This window comes from Plodia interpunctella, chromosome 9, assembly GCF_027563975.2.
Source record: "Plodia interpunctella isolate USDA-ARS_2022_Savannah chromosome 9, ilPloInte3.2, whole genome shotgun sequence".
Classification (NCBI taxonomy): domain Eukaryota; kingdom Metazoa; phylum Arthropoda; class Insecta; order Lepidoptera; family Pyralidae; genus Plodia; species Plodia interpunctella.
In genome coordinates this window covers 9,399,282-9,425,733 of record NC_071302.1, presented here as the reverse complement: position 1 = coordinate 9,425,733, position 26,452 = coordinate 9,399,282, and the positions used below count along the sequence as shown (strand labels likewise).

General features: G+C 36.8%; 3 protein-coding genes across 4 annotated transcripts in view; 1 reads left to right on the top strand and 2 right to left on the bottom strand.

Moving 5' to 3' along the window:
• LOC128672482 (uncharacterized) overlaps positions 1–12,852 on the bottom strand; it is a 35,154-nt gene extending 22,302 nt beyond the window's left edge. Inside the window, exons 1-15 of one of the 2 annotated variants that reach the window (XM_053749673.2) lie at positions 12,660–12,852; positions 11,771–12,561; positions 10,914–11,196; positions 10,077–10,285; positions 9,700–9,839; positions 9,107–9,255; positions 8,335–8,529; positions 7,005–7,188; positions 5,714–5,859; positions 4,802–4,937; positions 3,700–3,847; positions 2,885–3,113; positions 2,129–2,256; positions 1,321–1,455; positions 30–186 (exon numbers count right to left, since the gene is read on the bottom strand). In XM_053749673.2, coding sequence (XP_053605648.1) covers positions 30–186; positions 1,321–1,455; positions 2,129–2,256; positions 2,885–3,113; positions 3,700–3,847; positions 4,802–4,937; positions 5,714–5,859; positions 7,005–7,188; positions 8,335–8,529; positions 9,107–9,255; positions 9,700–9,839; positions 10,077–10,285; positions 10,914–11,196; positions 11,771–12,561; positions 12,660–12,692 — 3,063 coding nt within the window. In that variant the 5' untranslated portion in view covers positions 12,693–12,852. Of the gene's footprint in view, positions 1–29; positions 187–1,320; positions 1,456–2,128; positions 2,257–2,884; positions 3,114–3,699; positions 3,848–4,801; positions 4,938–5,713; positions 5,860–7,004; positions 7,189–8,323; positions 8,530–9,106; positions 9,256–9,699; positions 9,840–10,076; positions 10,286–10,913; positions 11,197–11,770; positions 12,562–12,659 lie in introns of both variants that reach the window. The other variant, XM_053749674.2, reaches the window with a different exon arrangement.
• Positions 12,853–15,036: 2,184 nt separating this feature from the next.
• On the bottom strand, positions 15,037–17,120 carry LOC128672486 (uncharacterized). Its single transcript, XM_053749682.1, has 2 exons — positions 16,511–17,120; positions 15,037–15,815 (listed from the first exon to the last, which is right to left on the bottom strand). The coding sequence occupies exons 1-2, from the start codon at positions 16,835–16,837 to the stop codon at positions 15,339–15,341; spliced, it is 804 nt and encodes a 267-aa protein (XP_053605657.1). The 5' UTR covers positions 16,838–17,120; the 3' UTR covers positions 15,037–15,338.
• Positions 17,121–18,558: 1,438 nt separating this feature from the next.
• Positions 18,559–26,380, top strand: Lsd-2 (Lipid storage droplet-2). Its single transcript, XM_053749996.2, has 6 exons — positions 18,559–18,798; positions 19,325–19,451; positions 20,034–20,266; positions 24,803–24,995; positions 25,350–25,478; positions 25,923–26,380. Exons 2-6 carry the CDS (start codon positions 19,325–19,327, stop codon positions 26,162–26,164), a joined length of 924 nt encoding a protein of 307 aa, XP_053605971.1. The 5' UTR covers positions 18,559–18,798; the 3' UTR covers positions 26,165–26,380.
• Positions 26,381–26,452: the final 72 nt, after the last annotated feature.

Genomic DNA, 26,452 nt, shown 5'->3' with positions numbered 1-26,452 from the left:
AAAATACAGCTAACACAGACGTCCCTAACCTGTACGAGTCTTGCAGCATATTCAGTAGCTAAATCAAACTCTCTGGTAACGAGTATTGCGGTGTCCAATAGGTTGGCGAATGCTGACGTTTGTGGTCGCCACAACGCGTGGAACCAAGTGGATAACATCATGCGTCTGTTGAGCTGGTATTCTGCCCTGGTAATTGTGAAAACACCATGTGAAATGCATTTGAAAGCACGTAAGTTTTATTTTATTTATTAAGGTATACACAACAGGTTATAGGTATATATAACAAAAGTTATGAGCCAGACTGTGACCTAAAAGCGTGTACACACAACATGACAAACATATGAAAACAAAGTTCCACAAAGTAACAAAGTGCTAAGCAAACAATTTTTTTTTTCACGTACAGTTCCTGTTTTTAATTAAAACAATTGTAAAAATTAAAACTAAAGTAGGTTAAACATAATATAATATATCAAATTTTATTTTTAAAAACATTTGTTTCAGTAACAGCAAAAATATCAATATTTTCATTACTCAAATAGAGTTCATAGTATAAACGACAAATACGTAAAATTGGTTTATAGAAAGAGGTATTATTTTTGTAACTTACACGATTAGTAAACTATTACAAACAATTTTAATACTTTACTTCCTACTAATATCATAAATGCGAAAGTTTGTGAGGATGTATGTGTGTATGTATGTATGTAACTTTATAACGCAAAATCTACTGCACGGATTGTTATGAACTTTGGTACACGGGTAGAATATAACCAGGAATAGCACATAGGGTACTTTTTATCCCGAAATTCCCAAGGGAGGGAAGGCTCAGGGCGCAGCTCGTGTAAAATATAACTTGAGTCATATGACAGCAGCACGAACTGATACATTCGAAATGAGAGCGACAGAGACAGGTGTATTATTTTCATACTATTTGACATCTGTCGTAGGACTCAAGTCATATTATATATATGCCATATCATACAGAGTAAATTATAAAAAGCGCCATTTATTCATATGAATAAATGGCGTTTTTTATAATTTACTTTAGTTTGTGATTTAAATGTATATACATTTAAATCACAAACAATATAAACTTTTACTAGCCTAGTATGGCTTAACCAATTTTTACTGGCGAGTATTTAGACACAACCACAACCACGGTCTTCAGAATTTTCTTACATAATAAATTATATTCAAACTACCAATCACAAGACTGCATGCTTGTATTAGTGTACCTACGAAAACGTACTTGTATGAAGCTTAGCCTCTCTGTTCCTATTCACTCCTGTGGCCTAAAGGGGTAGACTAGTATAAACTCACGGGTCTGCCTGGTCCCCGAGGTGCGCCAACATGACGCCCTGCAGCAGCCGCGCGCCGCTGGCGCCGCCCAGGCCCAGCGCACGCTGCACCAGCGAAGGGCCAGTGTTCAACATTATGTTGAAGAACGTTTCGAATCTACCAAAATAATAAATATTTCAATTTAAAATTAATTAGGTAATTTCCAACAAGTAACTTTTTTTTAATGGGCAAAGTCCCACATGAACACCGGGCATTGCATCGCGGGTCCAATGGACATAAAGGTAATTTCCATCAAAATTTTTCATGGACGATGGCTCACATACACGGAAACAGGTAAAACGGGGAATCGGAACCGGGTCCTCTAGATAGCGAACGGGCATGGTGACCATTACGCCAAGGAAGTCGACTAATTAGATTCCAAATATCATTATAATATTTACAAGTTATTGTATGTACAAGTTTAATATTATGTCTCTGCGTTTCCTTACTAATAATATTTGCAAGAAGATAGATAACACATTTATTGGTATCAATAAACACACAATATACAGTTTCAAATAATATAGTATAAAAAAATAAAAGGATATGGTTACGTTACGTACAGTCTGTCAATATTGTAATGAAAATAAATGAGGCGCTGTCTCGTAACGGCTGGCAACACTGGGTGTTTATCTTGGCTGTTTAGTATTGCAATAGCAAAAAAAAGTGTAGTTCGTTTAAAATTCGTTTTCCTCACTTTCTTGACCGATTATGTAGATAACAATAAAATCATGTGTCTCAGTAATAAGTTCATTAACTTTGTGTATATTTAAGAAACATCCATACGTACTTGTTAGCCAGTGAGATGGAGTCGGGAGACGCGGCCATAGCTAGCAACACCACAGAGAGACAATGAGCCGCGTCGACTGGCCGAGATTTGGCTAGAAGACATAGGGCTTCGGCGCCATGGGAGCATATCTAGAAGGAAAATATACTATTTCCAAAAATTTAAATCAGATACTATTCACTAAATACCAAATAAAGAACTAAAAAAAGTAGTGTAAACTGTTTTCAGTTTTCACGTAACTCGTATGAGAGTTATGTCGAAGTGACAATATTTTAATAACATTTTCAGTTTAATCCGTAGACAGAGAAAACTATAGACTTCGTCATATATTTCATTTCATTCATACAAGAAAGAGAAGTGCATATAGAAATACACGAGACGAAACAGGATATATTACTGTAAAAAAATATAGGTATTTTGTCTAATCCGGTTTTACATCGCATAATGGAATGATATCAAGTAAACTCTTGTTAAATAACATAAATATAACTGAATTACATCTAATCAATATATATAAAACTGTACCGTTACTGAGTGACTGACTGACTGACAGACAACGTACAGCCGAAACTACTGGGCGTAGAAAGCTAAGAAGGGATTTCCTGAAATTCCCACGGGAAATGGATTTTTAATCACATACGAAGTTGTGGGCAAAAGCTAAAACTCTAAAGGTTTTTATATCTTTTTTAAAGTGGCGAAAAATAACATTTATCAGAATTCCATGCAAATAAAAACCACAGTTTAGTGTAAAGGCCTCACCAACGGCACAGAGTGTCCCCAAGAGCTAGTGAGCAGGTTCACAGCAGCCGCGAACAGATCAGTCTCCTCCGAGGGTTCCGGCGCAGGCGCATCCAGCGGGAGACTCCACGAAGCCCTGTGGAGCCTCAGCTTTCTCAGTACGGTCCATTTCCACTCGCAGTTCGGCTGCGAGCGGGACCAGTCGCGGAGCCACCTTGCCAAGGACACCTGGCATTCTAGTGAAAGATTACTGTAAAAAAATATATCGAAGTTTGAGCTTTGAAATAAATAATTTCTATACATAGACGGAGAAAGCTGTATACCTATATATATTCCATTTCGTTCAAGAAAGAGATGGGCGTATTAGATATACATGAGAAGAAACAAGACAGAGCGTTGACACATTCTGTCCCTCATCACGTGCCCGGCCCAATATACCTCTTCGTATTATACTAGCGACACGCCCTAGTTTCGCACCTATATTCTATCCGTGTACCAAATTTCATAACAATACGTCTAGTAGATTTTGCGTGAGTATGTTTCACGCACACATGCATCCTCACAAAATTTCGCATTAATAGTATTAGTAGGATAGCATCAATTTTAGTACCTGTAAGGAAGAAGGGAATATTTTCTGTAAAATCAAAAAAATAAATCCTAATCCTAATTAATATCAGAAATGCAAAAGTAAGTTTGTTTGTTACCTCTTCACGCTTTACCTGCTCAACCAATCTTCTTGAAATTTTGCATACACATCGTTTGAAGTACGGAGAAGGACTTTTTGTCCCGAAATTCCTACGGGAGCGAAACCCCGTGGCGCAGCTAGTGTAACTCACCAATGAGACGCCAGCAACACCAGCAGCCGCTCCAGCATGCAGCTGCAGCGTTGCGACCAGTCTCCCAACACCGCCAGCAGCTCAGCAGTCGTCGGCCGCCATTTGTCTACGTGGATGTGGTTTACACACGTCGGCTCCACTGATTCCACTAAGGGATAAAATTAATTTGATTGGTCTTTGAATTGCATCCTAATCGCATACTATACTATTATCGTAAAGAGGTGCGTTTGTAAGTTTGTATATTTGAGGCGTGTAATCACCGAAACTACCGAACCGATTTCAAAAATTCTTCCACTATTAGAAAGGTACATTATCCAAGACTGCTATAGGCTATATTTTATCTAAAAATTGCCACGGGAGCGAAGCCCCGGGCAACATCTAGTTTTAAATATTTTGATGTATTTCCTAAGCATTTTATATATTTGTCGGAAAAGAAATATGGGAATCACAATGTAAAACGTGTTTTGTAAAATATAACCAATACACGGAAACACCAGTTATAGTGTACGTTACTCCACAGAAAATAGCTCCTACAGAAATATGAGTGGAACATATAATTAGTGCCTAATCACTGATTTCTTATGCCGGGCACATACATAGCTTATTAGTAATCAGCTATGTATGGGCCCGGCATAAGAAATTTATGCCTGTTGTAGTTTAAAAAAAATGGAAAAAAACGATTTCTGTTGGAGTAACGTTGTTCTGGCAAGAAAAAATTAAACTAATAATCGGAGAGAGAAATATTGTTCATGGTCAAGTAGCTTATGTGTGCGGAAGTATGTGCCGCGAAAATATAATTTGTGCGTGTTCAGGTTATCGAGATACTACAGGATATCGAGTAACGATTTGCAAAATCGTGTATTTTTTTCAACCATTACAGGTACGCATGTGGACTAAAGACAGAGTAGCTCTTGATTTGTGTTTATTGATTAGCTTGATTTAGGCACATAGAATTAGATTTATGAAAATACTTATACCTATATATCAGTTTGAAATGCTTCGTATGTGAAAAAATATTATTAAAAAAAAACATGCAAACAACGGGTGGTTATCCGACCAAATTCGAATGACTACAAAAAAGCGGCGGTTTTTAGTTAGTTACCTTGGTTCATGTCCGCGATGAGATTTAACGCGGTGGTGTAGAGGTAAGGATGCGAGGCCAGCACCGCGGGTATTCGGGTTCTGGCGGCCGCCTCGCAGCCTCCCTTGCACGAGACCGACTTCGTCTTCAGACCAGTCTGCGAGGGAAACCTTAACTTGTAACTTGTACATCATAGTTTATGGCTTTGGTAAATATAATTTAATTTAAAATATGACGTGAAGAAGTGCCTGTGAAGGCCTAATTTCTGAATAAATGATTTGATTTTGATAATCTATACTATTATTATAAAGAGGTAAGCGTTTGTGGGTTTGTATGTTTGAGGTAGTTTCGGAGATTACCCAATCTCCGAAACTACCGAACTGATTTCAAAAATTATTTTACGATTAGAAAGGTACATTATACAAGATTGCAATAGGCTATATTTTATCTCAAAAATCCCACGGGAGTGAAGCCCCGGGCAACATCTAGTATACTATATTATACATGTGAAAGTCGGTCTGTTACGCTCTCACATCAAAACCGCTGGGACGAGTTTTATACATACAGTTAACGATCCGAGGTTAAATATTTATACTTATTTTCGCGGATTATCTTCTGAGTGTAATATCCTAGCGATTCGTAACCTCCACGAGATTGCTGAAAACATAGACCTGTTTTCATGTCCTCTAAGCGAATTCATAAGGACGGCTTTATATATAACAAGTTATAAAAATAATTGAAATAGGTTGCTTTCTATCTATATTGCATTGACGTGAATTATAAAGTTAGATTTAAGCTTATGAATGAATAAATAAATCCATGTGTCACGCACGATACGAGTGTACAGCTTACCGTGGGCCGTTGAGTGTTATCATTTTGGTCTATAATGTGTATAATTATAAATTTATTATTCCAAAAAAGGAGTCCACGTACCTGCATTAAAAATTCTAGAACAATCCTGGCGAGTTCGTGGTCACGTGTCCTTTGTGCCGCGGCCTCGGATATTATGTGCACGCGGGCTTCACACGTCAGTTTGGGAAGACATACCGGGAGACTATTCAGATGTTGTGGTGACGTCTCTACAATGCAAATAGACATTGAAATGAAACTATTGAGACGATTGTGATTTTGTTTATCACGAATTATAAATTGTGCCTAGTGTACGAATGGGGGGTTTTGTAAATTACTAATAGACATAATATTACTGAATGTGTATATATAAAAACTACGTTATGGTAGTATTTTTAAGCTCTCGCTCTTTGAATAATAAAGATTCGTGCCAAGTACCTATACAAATATAAGCACCAATCTATACTATTATTATAAAGAGGTAAGTATTTGTGAGACTGTGAGTTTGTATATTTGAGGCGGGTAATCCGAACCGATTTCAAAAATTCTTTCACCATTAGAAAGGTACATTATCCAAGATTGCTGTAGGCTCTATTTTATCTCAGAATTCCCACGGGAGCGAAGCCCCGGGCAACATCTAGTATTTATATAAGTACCATATTTAATATAAGTAGCAATATTTATTAATATGTAGTCATATTAATGATTTTAAATATCATGTAGTAAAATATTAATTAGGCAGTTCATATCAGGCCTGTGAAAAAGAAAAACAGTCTTAATTGATTTATTGGATCCGGAAACTTGTGATAAAAAGTCGACATATAAACACAGATAATCCAGGTGAACGAACTATCTTTGACCGGGTCAAAAAAATTATCGGAACAATGATATTTTGACAGAAATAAGTGCAATGAACTAAAAAAATCGATGTTTTAAATCCGGGTAAGTAAGAGTAGAACTCACAGATAAAATGCAGGATAATTTTTGTTACGCACATATCGATTATTTGATATAGAACAGATTTTAATTGATCCGTTTAATTGTTCTGAGTGTAACAGTGGCAACATTTGTTTATACTAAACAGTAGTTACTAGCTTAACGTAGAAAGGTAGAATAAGTGAAAATCCTACCAATATTATAAATACGAAAGTTTGTGAGGATGTGTGTATTTTTGTTACTCTTTCGCGATTTACTGGACTGATTATTATTTGGTACACGGGTACAATATAACCTGGAATAACACATGGGGTACTTTTTATCCCGAAATTCCCATGGGAGCGCAGCTAGTAGTCCTCAAATTTCCACGCGTTCATCCAACAGAATAATAGTATAAGAGTTTTTTCTTTTATCGCACGGAACCCTGAAAATAACATACCATGCAAGTGGAATATGAGCTCCATACAAAAGGAGCTGGCGGTGGCGTCGGTGAGCAAACTCGCCGGCATCAGATGCAGGTCGCGGTCCTCGCACAGCCACAGCGCGGCCGCGTAGCTGGCCTCCAGCTCCGCCGGGACGCTGCGCCGCATCTCCGGGCTGTACGATGATCTGTGCATTTTTGTGTAAGTTAATTGTGATTCGCGCAGCACTCGGATCACAATCATAACCTGTTTTGATATACTTTTTGACTATGTACATTATGTACTTTTATATATTATTAGAAAAAAAAAACATTGTAAGAAACAATAATGGTATGCCCTTCTGGCATCATAGGGACCAACACTGTTCAAATGAGTTCCTTTCGGCATTTCTTCTCAGCAGTGGTCGTTCCGAAATGCCAGTAGTTTGTAGCTTGTGAGAAATAATTATTTAATATAAAAATTTACGTGAAAAAGTGCCTGTGAAGGTCTAATTTCTGAATAAATGATTTGAATTTGAATTTTGTATTTAGACGGATTGAGAAAAAAAATACAGTTCGTGAAAGTAGACGACAGAATGAACTCTTCAGTGCACCATTTATAAATGTATAGTTCGTGAAAGTAGACCCAATGTACATAATTGACCAAGAGGGAAAGTAGACCGATCGTAGATGAACTCTTTAATGCATCATTTATAGAATTTAGAGTTTAACTATGTATTCAAACTTATATGAGCGCAAAGGCGGACGGATTTAAAAACTCTATAATAAATACATAAATCCTTATATATAAAACAAAGTCTTCTGCCGCGTCTGCCTGTCTATTCGCGATAAACGCAAAGCATGGATTTTAATGCTGATTCCTGGGGAAGGTATTAGGTGAATAATTTATTATCTTTTTACCCGAACGAAGTCGGAACGGGCTGTCAGTCCTCCGAATATTACCGGGCCAATTGATATGAAATATGGTAGACGGGTAGAATATATCCTGGAATAACACATAGGGTACCTTTTATCCCGAAATTCCCACGGGAGCAAAGCTCCGGGGCGCAGCTAGTATATACATTATATATTTAACTTGTTGTTTATGTGCTTTTAACATGAAAACTTTGTACAACTAAGATATTACATATGGACAAATCACAAAGATAAAGTTATACGCAAATTTAAAAAAAAGCATTTATTACATGGTCTTATGTAAATTATGTTTTACGGTACAAATAAATTGATCATATATATATAATAAAGAACATTTTTCTAATAAATTAGTGTACATAGTCATAAAATAGTCTTTTAAAAAAGAGGCAAGGCTTGGCAAATAAATAAAATGATATACTCACTCATTGTGTATATGCAGCCCAGCCAGCCCCTTCAGCAATCTCTGAGCGATGTTCCTCATGAACGCGTGCAGCCTGCGATAGTGCGCGTGCGCAGCGTGCGCGCGGCGCAGCGCAGCCAGCAGCGCGCGCGCGCCGCAGCACGCCAGCGCCACGCCGCCGCCGCCTGACGCGTCTCGCCAATCTCGTTCAAAGGCTTCACTTACATCCTATAAAAAATTTATCGATTCATTATCCATTGTCGTACAATTGTTTTCATTATCTCCAAGATCGAAGGTTTAATGTATCAATCCGTGGATTCGTGTATCAAAGGATATCATATCCGTGCAATAAACCGATGAGACGTTCCATCGTCGGGAGCCGACCCTGGTACACCTAACTCAGGAATCATACCATTGGTGGAAACCGCACGAAAAGGCATGCAGTATTTTGTTAGTATTGTGAAGCAGACAAACATGTGGCAGAGGATTTTGTTTTGTAATATGTAAGGATACTAAAGAAGCGGTGGTGATGTAATGCCTGCCTGTGGATCAAAAGGTCCCTTGTTCGAATCCTATTCGTATCACATGAGTTTGCCTATAAATCTGACTAATGTATAAAAGTTTTCATCAACCACCACTAACTTCCGATGAAGGAAAACATCGTAAGAAAACCTTTTATTAACTTTTATGTGAAATGGAGAACGTAATATCAAACCACTCGTGCCAAGAAAATTGCATGTGTTTCATTCCACGTAACGTCCACGGCCCTCAGCCATGCGGAATACAACTATGAAGGTAAGCTCACGGAATGTGTGAACATGAGCGTGGCGGCCACAAGCTGGCGCAGCGGCAGCGCGCGCAGCAGCGCCAGCAGGTCGCGCTCGCGCAGCGCCCCGTCGTCCACCGCGCCCCCGCGTCCGCCCGCGTCCACCTCCTCCCACGCTTCTACTGTATCTGTATGTGTAAAACAAGTATAGTCAAGAGGCGAAACTTTGCCTTCCCGCTCAAACGGCTGGGCCGATTTTTATGAAATTTTGTATTGAGGTAGTCGGTACTTCGGATCAACACATGGGGTATTTTTTATCCTGAAAATATGCAATTTACGTAGGATATTATCAAGACAATGGCACTTTATAAAGTAGATGGCGCTACTGTGCATAAAATCAAATTAATAACAACAAATGATTAACCACGGGTAATAGCATGGGATGCAGCTAGTCACGAACTTATTTATCTTTGCCAAACAAATCCAGTTACAAGCCGATAATTTCACTTTGTTACTCTAAAACATTTTACTTTATGATCCAATCATAGTGTAAAACTTGACTAGCATGTGTTCGATTCACGTTCGAATCCAGCATTCCATCTTTCACTTCATTATTCCAATTTGGAACTCACCCTCGTTGCACTCGAGCGCGGACTCGAGCGGGGGCCGAGTTAACAGAATGCTGAGCACGGCCACAGCCCTAGCGGCGGACAAGCGATCCCCTACATGCAGTTTCACTGCTCGGGAGGCCCAGCGCACCGAACGACTTTGTCTGCAATGAAAGTCATGTTCCATTCAATGTGTGCCAAATACCATTAGACGTACCACGTGCAGTACCATTGAGAACCCGTGGAGTAAAGGAGTTCTCTCAATGGCAGCCTATTCTAGCTGAACCATGAGGTCATGCTTATCATACGCGGCTACAAACACCATCTCCATACAAAAAATAAACAGATCTATCGTCATCCCATTCTATGACTAATTTCCCGAACATACAAAATCAACTTACTTAAACAGATGATGTAGTAGAAACAACAGCTGCCTGGGATCCCTCGCGTCCACTAACTCTGAAGCCAGCATGGCGGCCCATCGCTCCAACAGTTTGGAAAGCACTGGCGGTGCTGTGTCGCTTCGCTTCAGAGCTTGCAGGATCAGACTCAGGGACTCACGCATTTCCTTCTGGTTTGCTTTTACGACTTCAGATAGGAAGTCTTCTATCTGCAATAGTAGGTTTGTAATCATCATCATCATCGTCGTATCTTCATGGCTGAGGGTCGTGACCACCAGTAGCTGTATCTCTCTTGACTAGGGTGTTCCAGGCTTTAAGATCCTGTCTGTTTTACAACCAGATGGACATTGCTAGGTTAGTAATAACTGTATACAAAGTCAACCGATTTATTAGATCGCCACCAATATAGAGTAACCAGTCAACCAGCACACTGCACATGATATAAATTATTATCTTAACCTTACATGTTATAAAACGAACCCCTGTCTGTACGCGTTAAACTCAAAAACTGCTTCAGGGATGCTCATGCGGTTTTGACCAATAGATAGTGTGACTCCTGAGGAAGGTGTAGGTGTATAATTTATTATTCTTCTACCGAGTGAAGCTGGGACGAAAAAGGGAGACCTATATATAGCAGTGGGTTATGTAGGCTGAAAGTTGATGGGAGAGAATGCAGCATTAAGTTTGTTTAGAAGTAATGTTTCACTTACATGCCATCTTGATGGCGAGACATGTTGGTCTTATATTATCTGTTACATCTTTTACCATGTTTCACGTAAATAAGTCATTTCATTTACTTGGAACAATAACATTTAATAAGTAAATATATAATCTCACCTGGTAAAACGCCAGCAAAGCTGAATGTTGATGATGACAGTAACCCTCTTGGACGTCATTCAAGAGAGCAGTCAGCCGCATCCTGGCTGCCGGAACCTTTTCCGCAAAAAACTCAGCATCGTCATACTTCCCCCGAAACTGAACTGACGCCCCGCATGGACATATGTCAGTGACATGAACAGTCTTCTTCTGTATCTTCCACAGTGCTGAACGGCACTGTTCTTCTTCATTGATACTCTTGAACAAGTGGTTTCGCTCCCGTTCGAGAAACATTAGAGAACTCCTGTATATAATATATCATTCAGTTTCACAAGCATAAATATTAAACTTATGTTTTTACCACCACAGAAATATATTATATATTTATTTTTTTGGAAATTTGTGTAACTGTAATATGAATAAAGCATTGGCTTTATTCATATTACTATTATTATTACTTTATTAATACTATTATTATTGAATAACAATCTTTTATTATGCTAACTAATATTATAAATAAGAAAGTAAGTCTGTTTATTTGTTACCTCTTCATGTGCTCAACCAATCATCTTGAAGTTTTGCATCAATTGAATTATTATTACAAATAAATAATGGACTTCATTAGTGACACATGCAGTTTGTATAAGCATTGTATATATACAGTAAATTGTAACTACTATACTATTAGTCTATATAAGTCATTATCAAAACAAAGAGTGAGATTTAAGTTATTACAGTCAAACTCTTTATTTATGAATGACACAAATAAAAATTTTTCTATTTCTATTAAAAATCTGTCAGGTTCCCATATTTTTAGCATGAGCTACAATTATGTGTAAATTGTACATCATGTTGTCAACTACAACATAAAAACCTACCTTAATGTAGACAACAAGTCGACTAAGGGATGGTCGGGCCCACTCAATGGCCCTGCTTCAACTATAGCCTCTTCATTATCACTCATCTTTCTTATCTCCTCCATTTCCTCCCCGCCAAACAGCCAGACAGCCTTCTCCAAAGGCATACATTGAGGTCTTGGAATTTCTTCTTTAACTACTATAAGCTCTTGGTGTTTCGGTTCTGGTTGAGACATGTCCTCAAAAACTGGTGCTGAAGGTACTACATTTTCCTCAGTTAACAATGTAGCTTCTGCTTCTTGTGCTTCTGATGTTATGTCGGAGTCTTTAGTATTTGGTTGGAAGCACCAAGGAGGAGGTAACAATTTATCTTCAACATTCAATGGGATTTCCTGAGTGGGTATTTTCATCCGTTCCATTTTCAAATTCAAGTCTTCATATGTTTTACCTGGATGCTCCTCTATCAATGACTTTGATATGTAAGTGTCAATATGTTTAGAACTAAAACTTTCCTTAACTTCAACACTAGAAGTGGCTATTGATAAAGAAATATCTAAGTTTTGACTTTGAGAAACTGTTTCTTCACAAACATTTTGAAGATCACTGGTGACATTTGTTGATATGTGATTATCGGTACTAGAGCCAGCCTCACCGTGAGTTTCAGATATGTTAACACTGTCTACAAAGTATTCCGTTGTATCAATGGGATTATCACTGTTTTCCAGTTTTTTTGTTTTGTTTATGGTGGGGGAAATCAAGGGTTCCGAGATCACGAATTCTCTTGACTCGGTTTTCTGTTTAGCTTTCTTTTTCTGTAAAAAAAAAGGTATTTTTAGCAATCAACTGCGCCACAAGAAAATAGAAATGCAATTGCGTGTAGGTACTGTATCACAATATTTTCAACACATACCTCCCGTTTTTTCTCTTTGACCATGGTAGCCATGGCTAAGCACTAAAGCTGTTTGTGCTGACGAAGGCAAAACAGGTATTAACAAAATTTGTTGAATATCATAAAACTTGAAGTATTATACAAAATCAAAACATTTCTTTGTTTTGTTGTTGATCATTTTGCCTGCCTGCTGATATTGATTAATTTCGTAAGTATGAGTTATACGCTCTGTCACTGTCAATATAAAGTCAAGTCAAAGCAAGACCAAGATATCAAATCTTTGGTGCCCCTACCTCCTAAAACAAAGTTTGAACTACCAATACGCCAACACAGACTGCCAACAACAGCCAAACCAAAGTCAACCTCACAAAGTACATTTTTATATACTAAAAGTCAACCCTTTGCATACACATGCTCGACGATGCTGAAGAAATGATGAAAGAAAAGTGAACGTGGGTGTAATTATCTGTGCGTCTTGAATTCAAAACCTTTAAGGTATATCGATCACCATCTAAAATCTCAATTATTTTAAAAGGACCTCGAAATTTAGGATCTAACTTTGTTTGATTTCGTTCCTCATTTTCAATTAAAACAAATTCACCTACAGATAATTCATTTAGCCTTGCCTTATTTCTGTCAAACCTCTGTTTATCATAAATAGCCGCTTTTTCAATGTTACGCACAGCGTTATCTCGGATAAATTGTAAATTCACTTCACCTTCTTCGTTATCGTTAAGTTATTAAAGTCGATAGTCATGCTACCTTACCGATTAGTAACTCAAGTGGACTAGCCCCTGTGGTTCAGTTATGAGTGCAGTTAATTGCTAGCTGTATGTCGCTTATAGCGTCTTGCCACGATTTGTCATCAGATGTTTCCACTGCAGTAAGCATGGATTTTAAAACACTCATCACTCGTTCAACTTGTCCATTTGCACGCGGGGAACCGGTAGCTATTAGATGCAAGTTGATGTTTGAGCTTTTGCAAAAGTTTTTGAATTCTGTACTAGCGAAACAACGACCTTGATCTGCTATTATCCGTGAAGGTGTACCAACCGTACAACAAGTACTTACTAAGACCATGGTACCTAGTGTGTGATGATTTGTGTTTCTAACACACTAACTAGTAAACTTATATGTATGTAATTATTACCTATATTAGTTTACTATTTGCATCCCGTGACTCCGTGCTAACGCCTCAAATAACTAGCCACAATATAACAAGCCTATAACTTTCATTAACAAATCTGGCATTTGGTTTGTTACGTGGACTATAATTTTAGTACCTACCTAACATAGGCAATGCTACCACATACCCTGTGGCGGGACTCCTTGCAAACTTTATAACCATTAGCATAAACTGCAAGGAGCCCAAAGTTAGCCCAAATATAAATGCTACCTATATTTGTTTACTTTGCCCAATATTTTAAATACTAGCCCTTCTAAAAAAAACATAGGTAATGCTTTAGAAGGACTAATATTAATAATTTTTCAGTGCTATAGAAGGACTAATTTTAATAAAGTTTAAGGCACCTGCTGGAAGTACACCAAAAAGTAGACTTAAAACACCCAGGTGCTTTGACCAGAGTGCTTTATGTGACATTGATGAGAACACTTTACTTCCAGAGTGAACGGATGATGTGGAAATTATTTTGATAGTTTTAGGTAAGTAGGTACCTGCATAAATAATAAAATTGTAAGTTGTGTAAGAGTAATTTCGTGTTGTTGACCAATATAATGTACCTAGTTCAAGTGATAAATCTAAAGTTCAATGTACAATTATCAAGTCCGTGTGTGAAACGAATGATTCACTGGCATTTATTAAATTTTTAGACAGTGATGCTGTTATGATAGAAGTGTGACACGTACATTATAAGAAAATTAAATGTAATGTTCTTATAGGTACTTATCTGTGTAAGAAGCGGATATAAAAAAATCACCTGATTGTTTAATTTGATAAAAAAAAGTCAGCTGAAAGATAATAAAATAATATGTCCTTAATCCTTTATCTTCTATTTCCACAACTCGAAATACCTACAATTACGTCTGTTACGTTACTAATGATAGCATGTGGTTATGTATACAAAAATTTAATTAAATTGTTTGTCACAAGCTTTTATTGTCGTCAGAGAGATCTTGTTGCAATCAACGCTGAAAAAAATATGTTAGGATGCGTTAAACCGTTGTTGAGTTCTTTCGTTGGAGGCTATTACAGATCTAAAGAAGGTTTGCTTGCGTGTCTTTAGGGCGTAGAATAAAAAAATCGTTAACAGATAAACATATACTGTAATAATTATGTACTAAAACTGAAATTCGTGTTAGCGATTCCGCGGGCAACAGCTAGAATAGTAAGTGTGTACATATTGAACTAGCCGATATTAAAAAATACCTTTATACTTACGAAGTCATGAGATACGGTGCCATGGGTCGATCTTTACCATTTCGCGTGTCAATATATAATTACCTAGGTACCTACCTAGGTAATTATTTTCCAATATCTACCTAGATGTTGGAATACTACCTACCTACTTTACCTTAAGAAAGTAAAGCACCTACCTATATTATTTAAAAGTTTTTAAAACCTTCAATCCTATTTTTTATACAGTGACCTGTCTCCTTGCATCGACTACTACCTACTTGTCATACACAGGTGAAAGACTTCTTCTCACTAATCATTTAAACAAGGTACATATTAAAAGTCATTTAAGTAGGTGGCTGTGGTTGCATATGTTCTTGGTAAGGTGTATTCTCGTCTTCATACTGTTGATGAGCTTGCTGAGCTACAATAAAAATGGGCGATTTCACTTTTTTTGGCACGGGCGATGGCGACGAGAAACTTCTAGACTGTGCGTTACTACTATGCATTTTTGCACGAAACATTATATTATCAATCTCGTGCATGGCTACGTCGCGCTGATGCTCATCAAGTTTCCTCAGTTTTTTAGCTAGAAGCTGCCCATATAATTCGTATTCATCCATTTCTCTCCTCTCCCCACTCCTGCCATAGTTTGACGTTGTATCATTGGCTTTCCTCTTGTACATATTGGCGTTACTGATTTTGGTAATGGTCGCAAGTGTGTTATCCTGACGATCTATATTTCTGTCCACTACGCCCATGCCTGGGCTAGTATTCTCTGATATTGGTGCTGTATTCGGGAAACCAGGAACGTTATTGAAAAACTGCAAAAAATATATATATTCAATCGACTTAACATTTTACTTGAATTATTTATACATGACTAGATTTTGCCCGCGGCTTCGTCGTCATGTATTACTCCCCGAGGAAAGATATTCTCTGTCCTCCATACTTCAAACTAGGTACATGTATCCAAAACTTCAAGAAGATCGGTTGAAAAGATAACGCGTGAAGAGGTAACAAACAAACATACTTATTTTCTCATTTATAATGTTAGAATAGTTAGTATTCAGATAATTTGCATTCAAAATTATCTTCATACTTAAATACATAAGTAGTACCCACTTTTTACTTTAACCTATATTTAACTACTGGAAGTTTGTATATAAACTGTGACGTAACGATCATTTCCGGTTTCATAATTACTAAGGAAATTACAGTTACAGTTTACGGATATATTTAGAGATAAAGAGAATAAGTTGGACTTTGGTAATGAAGAGTTCCTTGATTGATAATCTTATCGCTGTAACGAAATACATCACCAATCCAATCAATAACACCGCCACCAATCCACAATTATTTCGGCACATGCGCGATTGGCGCAATATTTGACCAAATATGTTATCCAATTAAACCAAAATGTTTGTAAACAACTAAGGAAGGCTTTTTGATTATACTTGGCAAAGTAAAACCAGTACACATTAGATATTTCATTTGGTGTCACTAAATATTTTTTTACCTCGTGTTCCATTTGATTCGTACTGTCACATTCATATTTGCCGCCAAGAAAACTTTCCATTAGAGGATATGCAAACCAAGTTGTTTGATACGCCTCTTGACATCTCTTCTTTTTATTAAAGTGCATTCTAAAGGATGTCATCAAGGACTCCTTTTTCTTTTTAAGGTCGATAATCGAACAATTTATACCAAGTGACGATTGTATTCTGACCCAGGCGTTATTAACTTCACCTCTGTTTCGATGGAGTGGATGCTTTGGATCCCATAGGTGTTGTTCTCTTCGATATAATTCCAAAAATTCTAGCACTACTTCGTTGGTCCACGACATTGCGAGAAATCTATTTTCGTATGCACTAAATTGTCTACAAACTTGACGTCCAAGCGCTCTTTGAGGCGGAGCAATACTAGGTTCGCCAGCCAATCAGATGTCCCCGTCTATCCAATGTTTGTTTATGAGTATGTTGGCCTCGTTCTACAAATTACGCGATCGATGTTCGCTATTGGCCTGACACTTGGCGGCCAACCAAATGAATCACAATTATCATCAAATATTAAATGGCATTTACAAAATTAGGATTAATGTGAGACAAAAGTTTATTTATTTTACAATTTTAACATTTTGGACGCCGTTGACAGCACGGTCAAATGGAAAGCCATAAAAATATTGCCTATTAAATTTTGTAAAAATTAAAGTTATTATTAAAAGTTAGTGTGCAATTTACCTATTTGACTACATATTTATCTCTACATAAAATGGGCATTCAGATTTACCAGACCTATACGAATGCGGAATTTAAACGTTTCCTCATTGGGTATTATTTCTAGATATGTACATAATAATTCAGGTATGTAATTTTCTTACATTATTGCATAGGTAAGTATTCTCTTCTCAGAAAGTAGGTTAATATATTATCATAGAACATAGTAATAGGGTTAATTAATTGATTTTATTTGTCCTTTCCTTTCTTTTTGTAGACAAAATATAAACGATATCACAATCCATGATATAGGTATATAATTATGTCTACTGCGATAGAAAAAAGTGATTTATTCGTAAATATTCAGTGGTATTTTGTTTACATTCATTACACATTCATTTTACTCACAGATTTTACTATCAGGTTCATTTATCCGGTTTCAAGTTTCCGAACCGAAAATGTCAAAGGTTGCCAGGCTACTAAAACATCATATTTAAGGGAAAATATTTTAATTTTTGGATAAGCTAAGTCGTGTATTTACTGTTTGTACGAATTTGTAATGCTAGCAATAAACACCAGTCCAGCAGGCCTACTATCAACATTTACAGAACGATTTCAATGCAATTCAGTTCAATTTAGGAACCTAAAATGAATTGCAAACCCCCTGATCCAACCAAGAAAGTATACATATCATCGGTATACATAATACTGGAAAGGGGAACTAACAGCAACAATCCGAAAGGCCAAATGCCCAACCAAGCAAAATCTATTTTAAATTGGAAAATTTTAGTGCCATTTTTGTCCAATTTTTCGATTGATATTGTTATCAGTCGAATCGAATATTACATTTTCCTATATATTTCAACTGCATTTTATTTCAAAATCCCAACAAAATGGAAATTCACATAAAATCTTACTTACTTATAAGTTACTTACTTATAAGTTGTTCAAACAGTTTAATTTGTAAGTACTGCACGTACCCATATATAGAAATATAGTATGTGTTATAAGTGTAACATAACGCTAATATTGCATGCCTGTAAGGGTAAACTGTTGAAACTATTGTATTGTATGTGCCACAGCTTTTACTACACAGTTACTGCAATAAAGATATTTGAGTTTGAAAAAAAAAATTGAACTATCGATAAGGCCTGCTGACTAAGTTTTGGGGAAATAAATGATTGTTGGCTGTCAACATTGCATGAAACGTCCATTTTTCTGACAAGTTTGTCAATGACATAACAGTCTCATGACAGTTTAGTTTTCAGTTTAGAAATAGATAGCAGTAGGTAGGTAGATATCTAGGTGCTCATCATTCGCTTTTGTTATAAAAAAATATCCCACTCAATGACGTTGACGACACTGCTGTTGACGCAGAGGCTGATCAAAGATCACTTGCTTGTTGCAATATATTATCAAGTGCTTGCAGCGACCGGTCAGTTTAACCAGTTGAGTCGATATAGCTAACTGTTTCGCGTTTATTCGTTCACGGATCCTACACTGTAATTTGATATCTACCTGCAACCTATAGTTAATAAAATCATTGAATCATCTTCCTTTATTTTGAAACTTAAGTTTTTTAATTCAAAAGGTAAGTTTTCTGTTTAATATTGTATTATTAGGTACTTAATCATCTCAATGTGACCCCTTATGGTAGTTCATGTTGCCTTTCTACATTTAATAATTTTATCACAAGTGATTCAAAATTGCAGGTGCACTGGTAAGGTGAATAAACTGAAAGAATGTGGGTTAGCTCCAATAAAACTAGTTATGGGTTGTCTAATTGGGCTATATTTTCAAATTGTACTTGTTTAATGTAGCATGTATTATGTGTATAATATACACTACTACATATTTATTAAGCCCATAATGTGTAAATATGGATTAAGTTTTAGTGTAACATGTTCACTGGATGTTTATAAGGCTACTTAGGAGTGAAATGATATTGACAATGTATTAAAATTATTAGACATTCAGAGAAATTCTTTCTTACCCCATCATGAAACATTAGTCTTAAATTATAAGCATGTTTAAAACCAAAACTTTAAAACCAATTTATAAAATTATTATTGAATTTTCATTATTGAATGGGTTAATGGTTATAAATTTTGTTGTAGATGGCAACAGAAGTGAGTTCAGCCCCATCAGTGATGCCGCAGCTGCAGTCAGTACAGAAGGCCATGGCTCTGCCCACAGTGGGTGCTGCCATGGGCCAGTTTGGGGCCATCTACACTAAAGTCAAGGGTGAGTTCACTTCTCTAAGGTTTACTTTATCCCTCTTATTTATTAAAAAGTTAAAGCAAACTTTAAGGTAAAGGAATATTGTAAAGTGCAAAATTGATAAAACATAATTTAGTAACTTTTTATAAATAAGAGGTTGTGTTTACATTCAAGTAAGCTTCATTATTAGGTTATTGATGTACCTACATACACACATACATACATCTGACCTTAAAAGCTTATTAACTTAGCCTTCTCATATACCTGATACACAATTTTAAGTAACTTTATGATGTGGCTCTAAAGACAGGGTAGGATTCAAAAAGTAATCAAGTTCTACCCACAGGTTTTCTAACTTGTTGAACGGCCGCCAGTCCTGCGGCTTAAATTATAAACCTTGAAGTATCATGTGTGTGTCAGTACACAAGTTTTATATGCTCCTGCATATAAAACTTTTGGCTCTCAGCTGTCGTTGTATGATATCCACGCGAGGAAAGTTAGTGCGGTTACCACACGGCCCTAAATTTCATAAAGGTCAAATTTTTCTGACATGTGTCAAGAGAAAAAAAACCCACTGAACACAAATGTTTTATTCTTTTGGTGCAGGGGTCCACTCTGTCCTTGACTGGGCGCTGTCTACTGCTGAAGCCAGCGTTGCCCTGGCAGCCACGACAGCTGCCCCCTATGTGGCTGCACCGTTGGCCGCCGGCGACGCCAAGATCGCGGCCGCCATCGAAGCCCTAGAACGTAAGGTGCCGCTCGTCACAGAGGAACCCAAGGTCATCGTGGAGACCACCAAACAGGCTGTCATTTCGAGATTGACTCCTCATGTATCTAAGGTAAATTTATATATTGTCTTTATAACTTACTTTTATTGGTCTATTGGGTTTAGTACAAAAGATCATTTTACAAGAATCTTTGACAGACATATGGAGGCCGTACATAATTAGCGTGTGTAACCCTAGGTAATTTCGAGGTAAAAAGTACTCTACGTGTTATTCCAGGTTATGTTCTCCCAGTGTGCCAAATTTCTCCAAAAACCGTCTTGTAAAATTTGCATGATTGAGTATTGAAGATTTTCATACACACTAATATGTGGGAAGTGGGGTAAAAACTGTCTATAGGAATTACAATTGCATAACATCTAGCATTCAGACTACAGCCTGAATAGCCTTTATCTAGGTCAATTGCTGAAGGTTTCCTTTGTAGAAAAATATATATGTTCATTTTAAAATGATTTTACTTTTTATCGTTATTATTATATATTTTGGAATGATTAAGTAATTAACTGTAGATTAAGTAATTTAGTGTAGATTAATTAATTTATAATACTCATCGTAAACAAAGCCAGTCTAGCTTATGATAAGCTAATATGTTGATAAAAATACATCAATTTTTTTAACAACATGTCATCTTTGCTAATAAAAAAAGAGTAATTTCTTCCACGTAAATGACTTTTGAAGGTTAATTAAATACATCAATTAACTTTCAATTAACAATTAGCAATTCAAATTAAAACATGCACCTTAAACATTTGTTAAACATTGGCATTTTAAAATTAATAACAAGTCAATTGTTCATTGAATTATGACTACGCTTTGTCTGGCTGGGTAATGTTTTTTTTTTCTATTTTCATGTACAGTTTAAACATTACTATTACAACAAAGAAGTCGTTTCTTTTTATATTTTTTACTTGTTTCTTTTTATATCCTGCTGCTTAGTCATTAACATTAACTGAAGATATAAAAATAGATTTAGTTAATTGAACATTATCTTCATTAATGTATTGTATTAACCGTTGATTGCACATTTTCTCCCTCTCTTTTCATCCTAAGGAATTTAAGTGAAAAAGTATAAGTCTCATTTCATTTTGTTTCATTGTATCTTCATTAAACATTTTAGACAAGTTACACAAATCGCCAATTACAGCCGATAACTATTATATAGCATGAAGGTATAAAACTGACTGAAAACAGTTATTTGGCTAGTTATACATACACATTACGAGAAAAAGTATTTAAAAGTTGTGTTTTTTACTCTGTATGTAACAGAACGAACATTCTATTTTTAGACGACATTTTTTATCTCGAGTCCCCTTTTTCGTCTACTACGGCCAACATCAAGTTACCCCAGTTCCTAGCAAATTCATCGCTATCACCGCCACAAAGACGTACAGTCGTACATGCAGGATGACTTGATGTGCGGTTAGCTGTACATTCTACACTCATATAAACAGGATGTCTATTATCTGTACAATATCGCGGACGGCGCATGATATTGTGCACGTAGGATGTTGAAGAAACTAATTATTGTCCGCGGCTTCGCTCACGTATTTATGGCTCTATTATAATTTGTATTTTAATTGAAATCAACTATTATAATCATTTAGCCTCGTAAGTTTCTCACGCATTGTGTGTTCACGTGTATGACACGTTTGAACTCCGACCTTACCCTTTGAGTTCATAGTACAAACAGTTCAAACGAATGAGTGATCATTATGAAATAAATATATTGATGTTTACATAATTATGTTTCAGTAATAAAAACTAAGATTAATTTTAATTAAAGACTAGCTGCGTCGTGCCGTGCACTCCCGTGGGAATATTAGATATAAAAAAAATATTATTATTAAGTCTCCATGTCACTCAGAAATATAGGTGCTTCCAATTCGTAAATAAAAAACATTGGTTAAATAAACACGATTTACCCCTTCCATACAAACTTACAAATATTTCCTCCTAACAAGATTAGTGTAGATTTTTTACACTGACTATATGCACAGATAATATAGTGCTTTTATTTATATTTTCGTCCTGCCACGTGACTGTCTTTTTTTCTAGAAGTCAGTCACGTTTATGTTATGATAACAAAGTGATAACAAATCTCTACTCATAGGAAATTCAAATGATAGACACAACGTCAATCGAATAAAACTGATGTTGAAATATTCCGCCTTCTATTTATAAACAAACTAGTCCCTTCTAGAACTCACTCACTGTACGTGGGTACAGTCGGTGACAGAATCAATTATGATCAATGCAAGACGTTAGATTGCGTCATAATTATTTATTTTATTTGGGCGATCAACAGCCATACATTTGCATACATATCCTTACATATTTTAGAAATAAAATTCACCTCTCGCGTCTGAAAGCAATAAACTCAAAATCTACCGGACGGATTTTTGTACGGTTTTCACCAAGAGTGAAGCCGGTACGGACGGGAGTGACTAACAGGCATTCTCGAGGCATGCGCAGTGCAAGTGGTTCTTATTCTTTTTCGCAAAACTTCCGATTGTTAGGGTTTAGAGTTACTTTGTTGATGACTGTATCTAAGAATATGGTAAACGCAAGGCCGGCTAATTGACAGTTCATCGACTCTAGACGCAGGGGTTGGGGGGAGGGGGGGGGACGCATAGTGCATGCATGTTAGAAGTTTGCAGGTCACATGATTGCGACAGCGTGTTGTGTAGAAATCAATGAATAATATCGACTTGGCGAAAAATTTGATGTGCCTACTAGATAACTAAGTACATACAAAACAAACAATTGAAATAAAAAATTACAAAAATCATCATTATTTGAAATCGTCCCACCATTAATTGTTGTGCTTATGTAAGCACAACAATTAAGGATGAATGTTCATCCTTAACATCTTAAACAAATTTCAACTTATGTGACTATTACATAGATACTTAAACCCTAAATTTACGCCTCAGAAGAGTTAAGTCTAAACCTATAATTATGCAACTAAATTGATCCTGTTTATGGAATATAGTAAGGATATAGACACAAAAAAAAATAGTTTAAGTAGGTATATTCTTAAAATATTATTACATCTGTTTGGGTGTAAATACACATACAGTAATTTTAATACATCAACAATTCTATTACTTGCATAATGAAATGAAACTCGCCACATCCGTTTTCGTAATACAAGCGAAGGTTATACGGAACCGGCCATGGCTACATGGCTACCGATACAAGTAACAAATAAAGTAGGATACAATACGGTGTATGATAAGATAGCTGGTGATAATGGCCTGAACAATGAACCGGATTTCGTGAAATCCTTCGGAGTTATCAGTGGAAATGTTCGGCTAAAACCGCGACTAGGTTTTGACTTTTCTGGAAAATTTTAAATCTTTATTATCGAATTTCTTATTACTACTGGTGTTAAGACATTATTGACGCCTAAAGGCTATTGACGTATAAATTAGAAATACTTTCCAGCTCTGATACTATACTCCGGAAGTCCGGTTTAACTAAGGTCATATTATTATGCGGCACAGAGGTCGTTGTTGAAATAGGCATTCATAATGGACTAGGTATGATAATGCTTTTTGAAAACTCTTAAACTCACAGCTACTGGGCATTGAAAGAGAAATTCCAGAAATTCCCACAGGAACAAAACGAAAAGATTTTTACCCGTGTATCGCGAAATACTATATACAACTGTACTATATATAGTTAAACATGACGAATATTGTGGTGATGTGTATCGTCGACGTGGAGTTCAAAGTACACGAATAAGGAAAATATAGTATGACGTCATGATTCCGCCAGCCAGTTTTTAATAAATGCGGTGGTTATGTATGAATAACGAGGTACGCGTCTTTAGCTTTCCATTCTCGAGTTTTCTCTGTCGTTCGCGTAATTAGGATTTCTGTTGATTTTGTTGGAATTCCAATTTGCTGGGTAAACCCAACTTAGGTGAAAGCAAATTGGAATGTCATAAGTATAGGTACATGTTGATTTTGCCCAACTGCTGGACATAACACTTCAGCTGTAGGCTAAATAAGTAAATCGATCATTTTTTTCTTGAGACCTTGTTACCTATATTTTCATTGTCCGTTCATTTTCCACGACAATTCATTGTTACTATATATTGCACCTAGGTTCAGTTCCCAACGAGGGAACTCCTCAACGGTTTATTGCACAGACATGATTTTTGTCAGGCGTTGAATGCAACAAGATGTCTCTAACATTGGATTTAGTAAGTACTTCGTTGTACGGAGTACGTACTAATTCCATGATCTCTAACGACTATAAATGCTTGTCAAAATTGACATTTTGGTAAAACTACTAGTAAAAAAAAAGGTAAACTACTTGGTAGTCCTACTAATAATATAAATGCGAACGTTTATGTATGTAAATTTTTTTTTTTTTTTTATATTAGGACAAACCACACAGAATCTACTGGACATGGGTATAATATAACCTGGAATAACACATAGGGTACTTTTTATCCCGACATTCCCACGGAAGCGAAGCCCCGGGGCGCAATTGCAAAAGATTTTATTTTGGGCCAATCAATGTCAACCTTACGACCTTGAGAAGTGAAAAAACATATTATAACATCAACTTTAATTTCAGGTGTGCACAGCGCGCGCGTCCGCTGAACAACGAGTCCACTCCCTGAAGGACTTGTCCTGGGCGAAAGCCAACGCTCTGCTGTCCACGGCGTACGGGCAGAAGGCTATGCACAGCGTGGACAGTGGCGCCACCTACGCTATGCAGCTGCTAGATTACTACCTACCCCCTGTTGGCCCGCAACCTGAGCCTAGCAGTGAGTATTTTGATCTCTACGGTCTGATGTCTGGATGTTCCCGGTATCATTTAAGATTGTGAATTGTGATGCCGCGAATATCTTAACCTTGAAGATTCGACTGCTATTGCTTGATTTTGCGAAATTTAAATTTAAAGGTTTATTTTTGCGCGGAACCCGGGCCATTAACTATGGCCAGAAACTGAACATACAAACACGCGACGATATAACATAGTGTGAGCACTATTTCAAGAAAAGACGACAATGCTAAGCAAGTTTATTTTATTTCACTACACAATATGGCCTCTCATGAAACTAGTTGTAAATCTTACTTAGCAAAATCTCATAAAGCTAATAAATATTTTTTGTCTACAGCTGAGATCACACCAATGGAGACAGACCCCACGCTCCACACAGTGCAGACTGTGGGCAGACTCAGCGCGGTTGCGGCGAGGAGGGTGTGGGCCAACCTGGCGCACAAGGTCAACACGCTCAGAACAGAAGGTGGGTAAAAAAAAATTAAGCTTAAACAGGCCATAGATCTAATCTCCTTGATAAACGAATTACTTTGTGAATGTATTTTTATCAGATAATGTACAGTCGCAAGTACCTGTTTTAGTAATAGGTATTTTCTAACTGGGTACAGTCAACAGCACATCAACCTACCCAAATGCATTTATTTATTCCATAAATATTCAATACATTCATTGCAAACTCGCCGCTATCCCCGCGCCATAGAGGTTAATGCAGGGTTACTTGATGTGCTATTGACTATACGATATTATGTATGAAATAAAATTAGATAAATTTTGTGTGCTAAATAAATGATTTGATTTGATAAAATCGTATATACCAGACTTTTAATATTTTCCCTAGTTGCTATCTGCGATCACACCAGTGGAGACAGACCCGAATAAATTTCGACCTAACCATGCTTTCCATCTTCAGGCATTGAACTAGACTTCCGTCGCTACGTGGCAGCCCTGTTCGCCGCCCTCCACCTCGCCAAAGTCACCAATGAAGAGCAGCAGAAGGAGCAACAGCAACAAACGAGTGAGAAGTCCCCTTCGGAGCCCGCGCCCCCCGCGCCCCCCGCCGGCCCCTCCCCCGTGCCGCACCCCTCCGCCGCCCCGACCGCCGCCAACCAACCCGCGGAACACGCCACTTCGGAAAATTCCAATAAACAATAATTTTTATATTCATTAATTATAATTTTAGATGTACTCACGCCACATTGAAGGTAAACTGGTTTTACTAACAGTGTTATGGCGATAGCTTTAAGTATAAAGACTGCCTGATGAGTCTTATATTTTGATGTATTTACGGCCGTTGTATGGCCCTGATTTATATTAAGATTTTTAAAATTTTATACTTCTGATAAATAAATGTATCTCTTGATTTTTTAACTTTGATTTTTATTTTTAGTATAATTTTTCAGTAACAGGAGTAAATTACTATACACTTAGCTATATTTAAAA

Bases quoted from the DNA above. Each gene is read 5' to 3' on its own strand.
- Lsd-2 (XM_053749996.2), top strand. From the start codon at position 19,325: ATGGCAACAGAAGTGAGTTCAGCCCCATCAGTGATGCCGCAGCTGCAG. The intron at 19,452-20,033 runs GTGAGTTCACTT...CTTTTGGTGCAG, and splicing joins CATCTACACTAAAGTCAAGG to GGGTCCACTCTGTCCTTGAC. The intron at 20,267-24,802 runs GTAAATTTATAT...CTTTAATTTCAG, and splicing joins TGACTCCTCATGTATCTAAG to GTGTGCACAGCGCGCGCGTC.
- LOC128672486 (XM_053749682.1), bottom strand. From the start codon at position 16,837: ATGTCGTGGACCAACGAAGTAGTGCTAGAATTTTTGGAATTATATCGA. The intron at 15,816-16,510 runs GTAAAAAAATAT...TATTTTTTGCAG, and splicing joins CGAATCAAATGGAACACGAG to TTTTTCAATAACGTTCCTGG.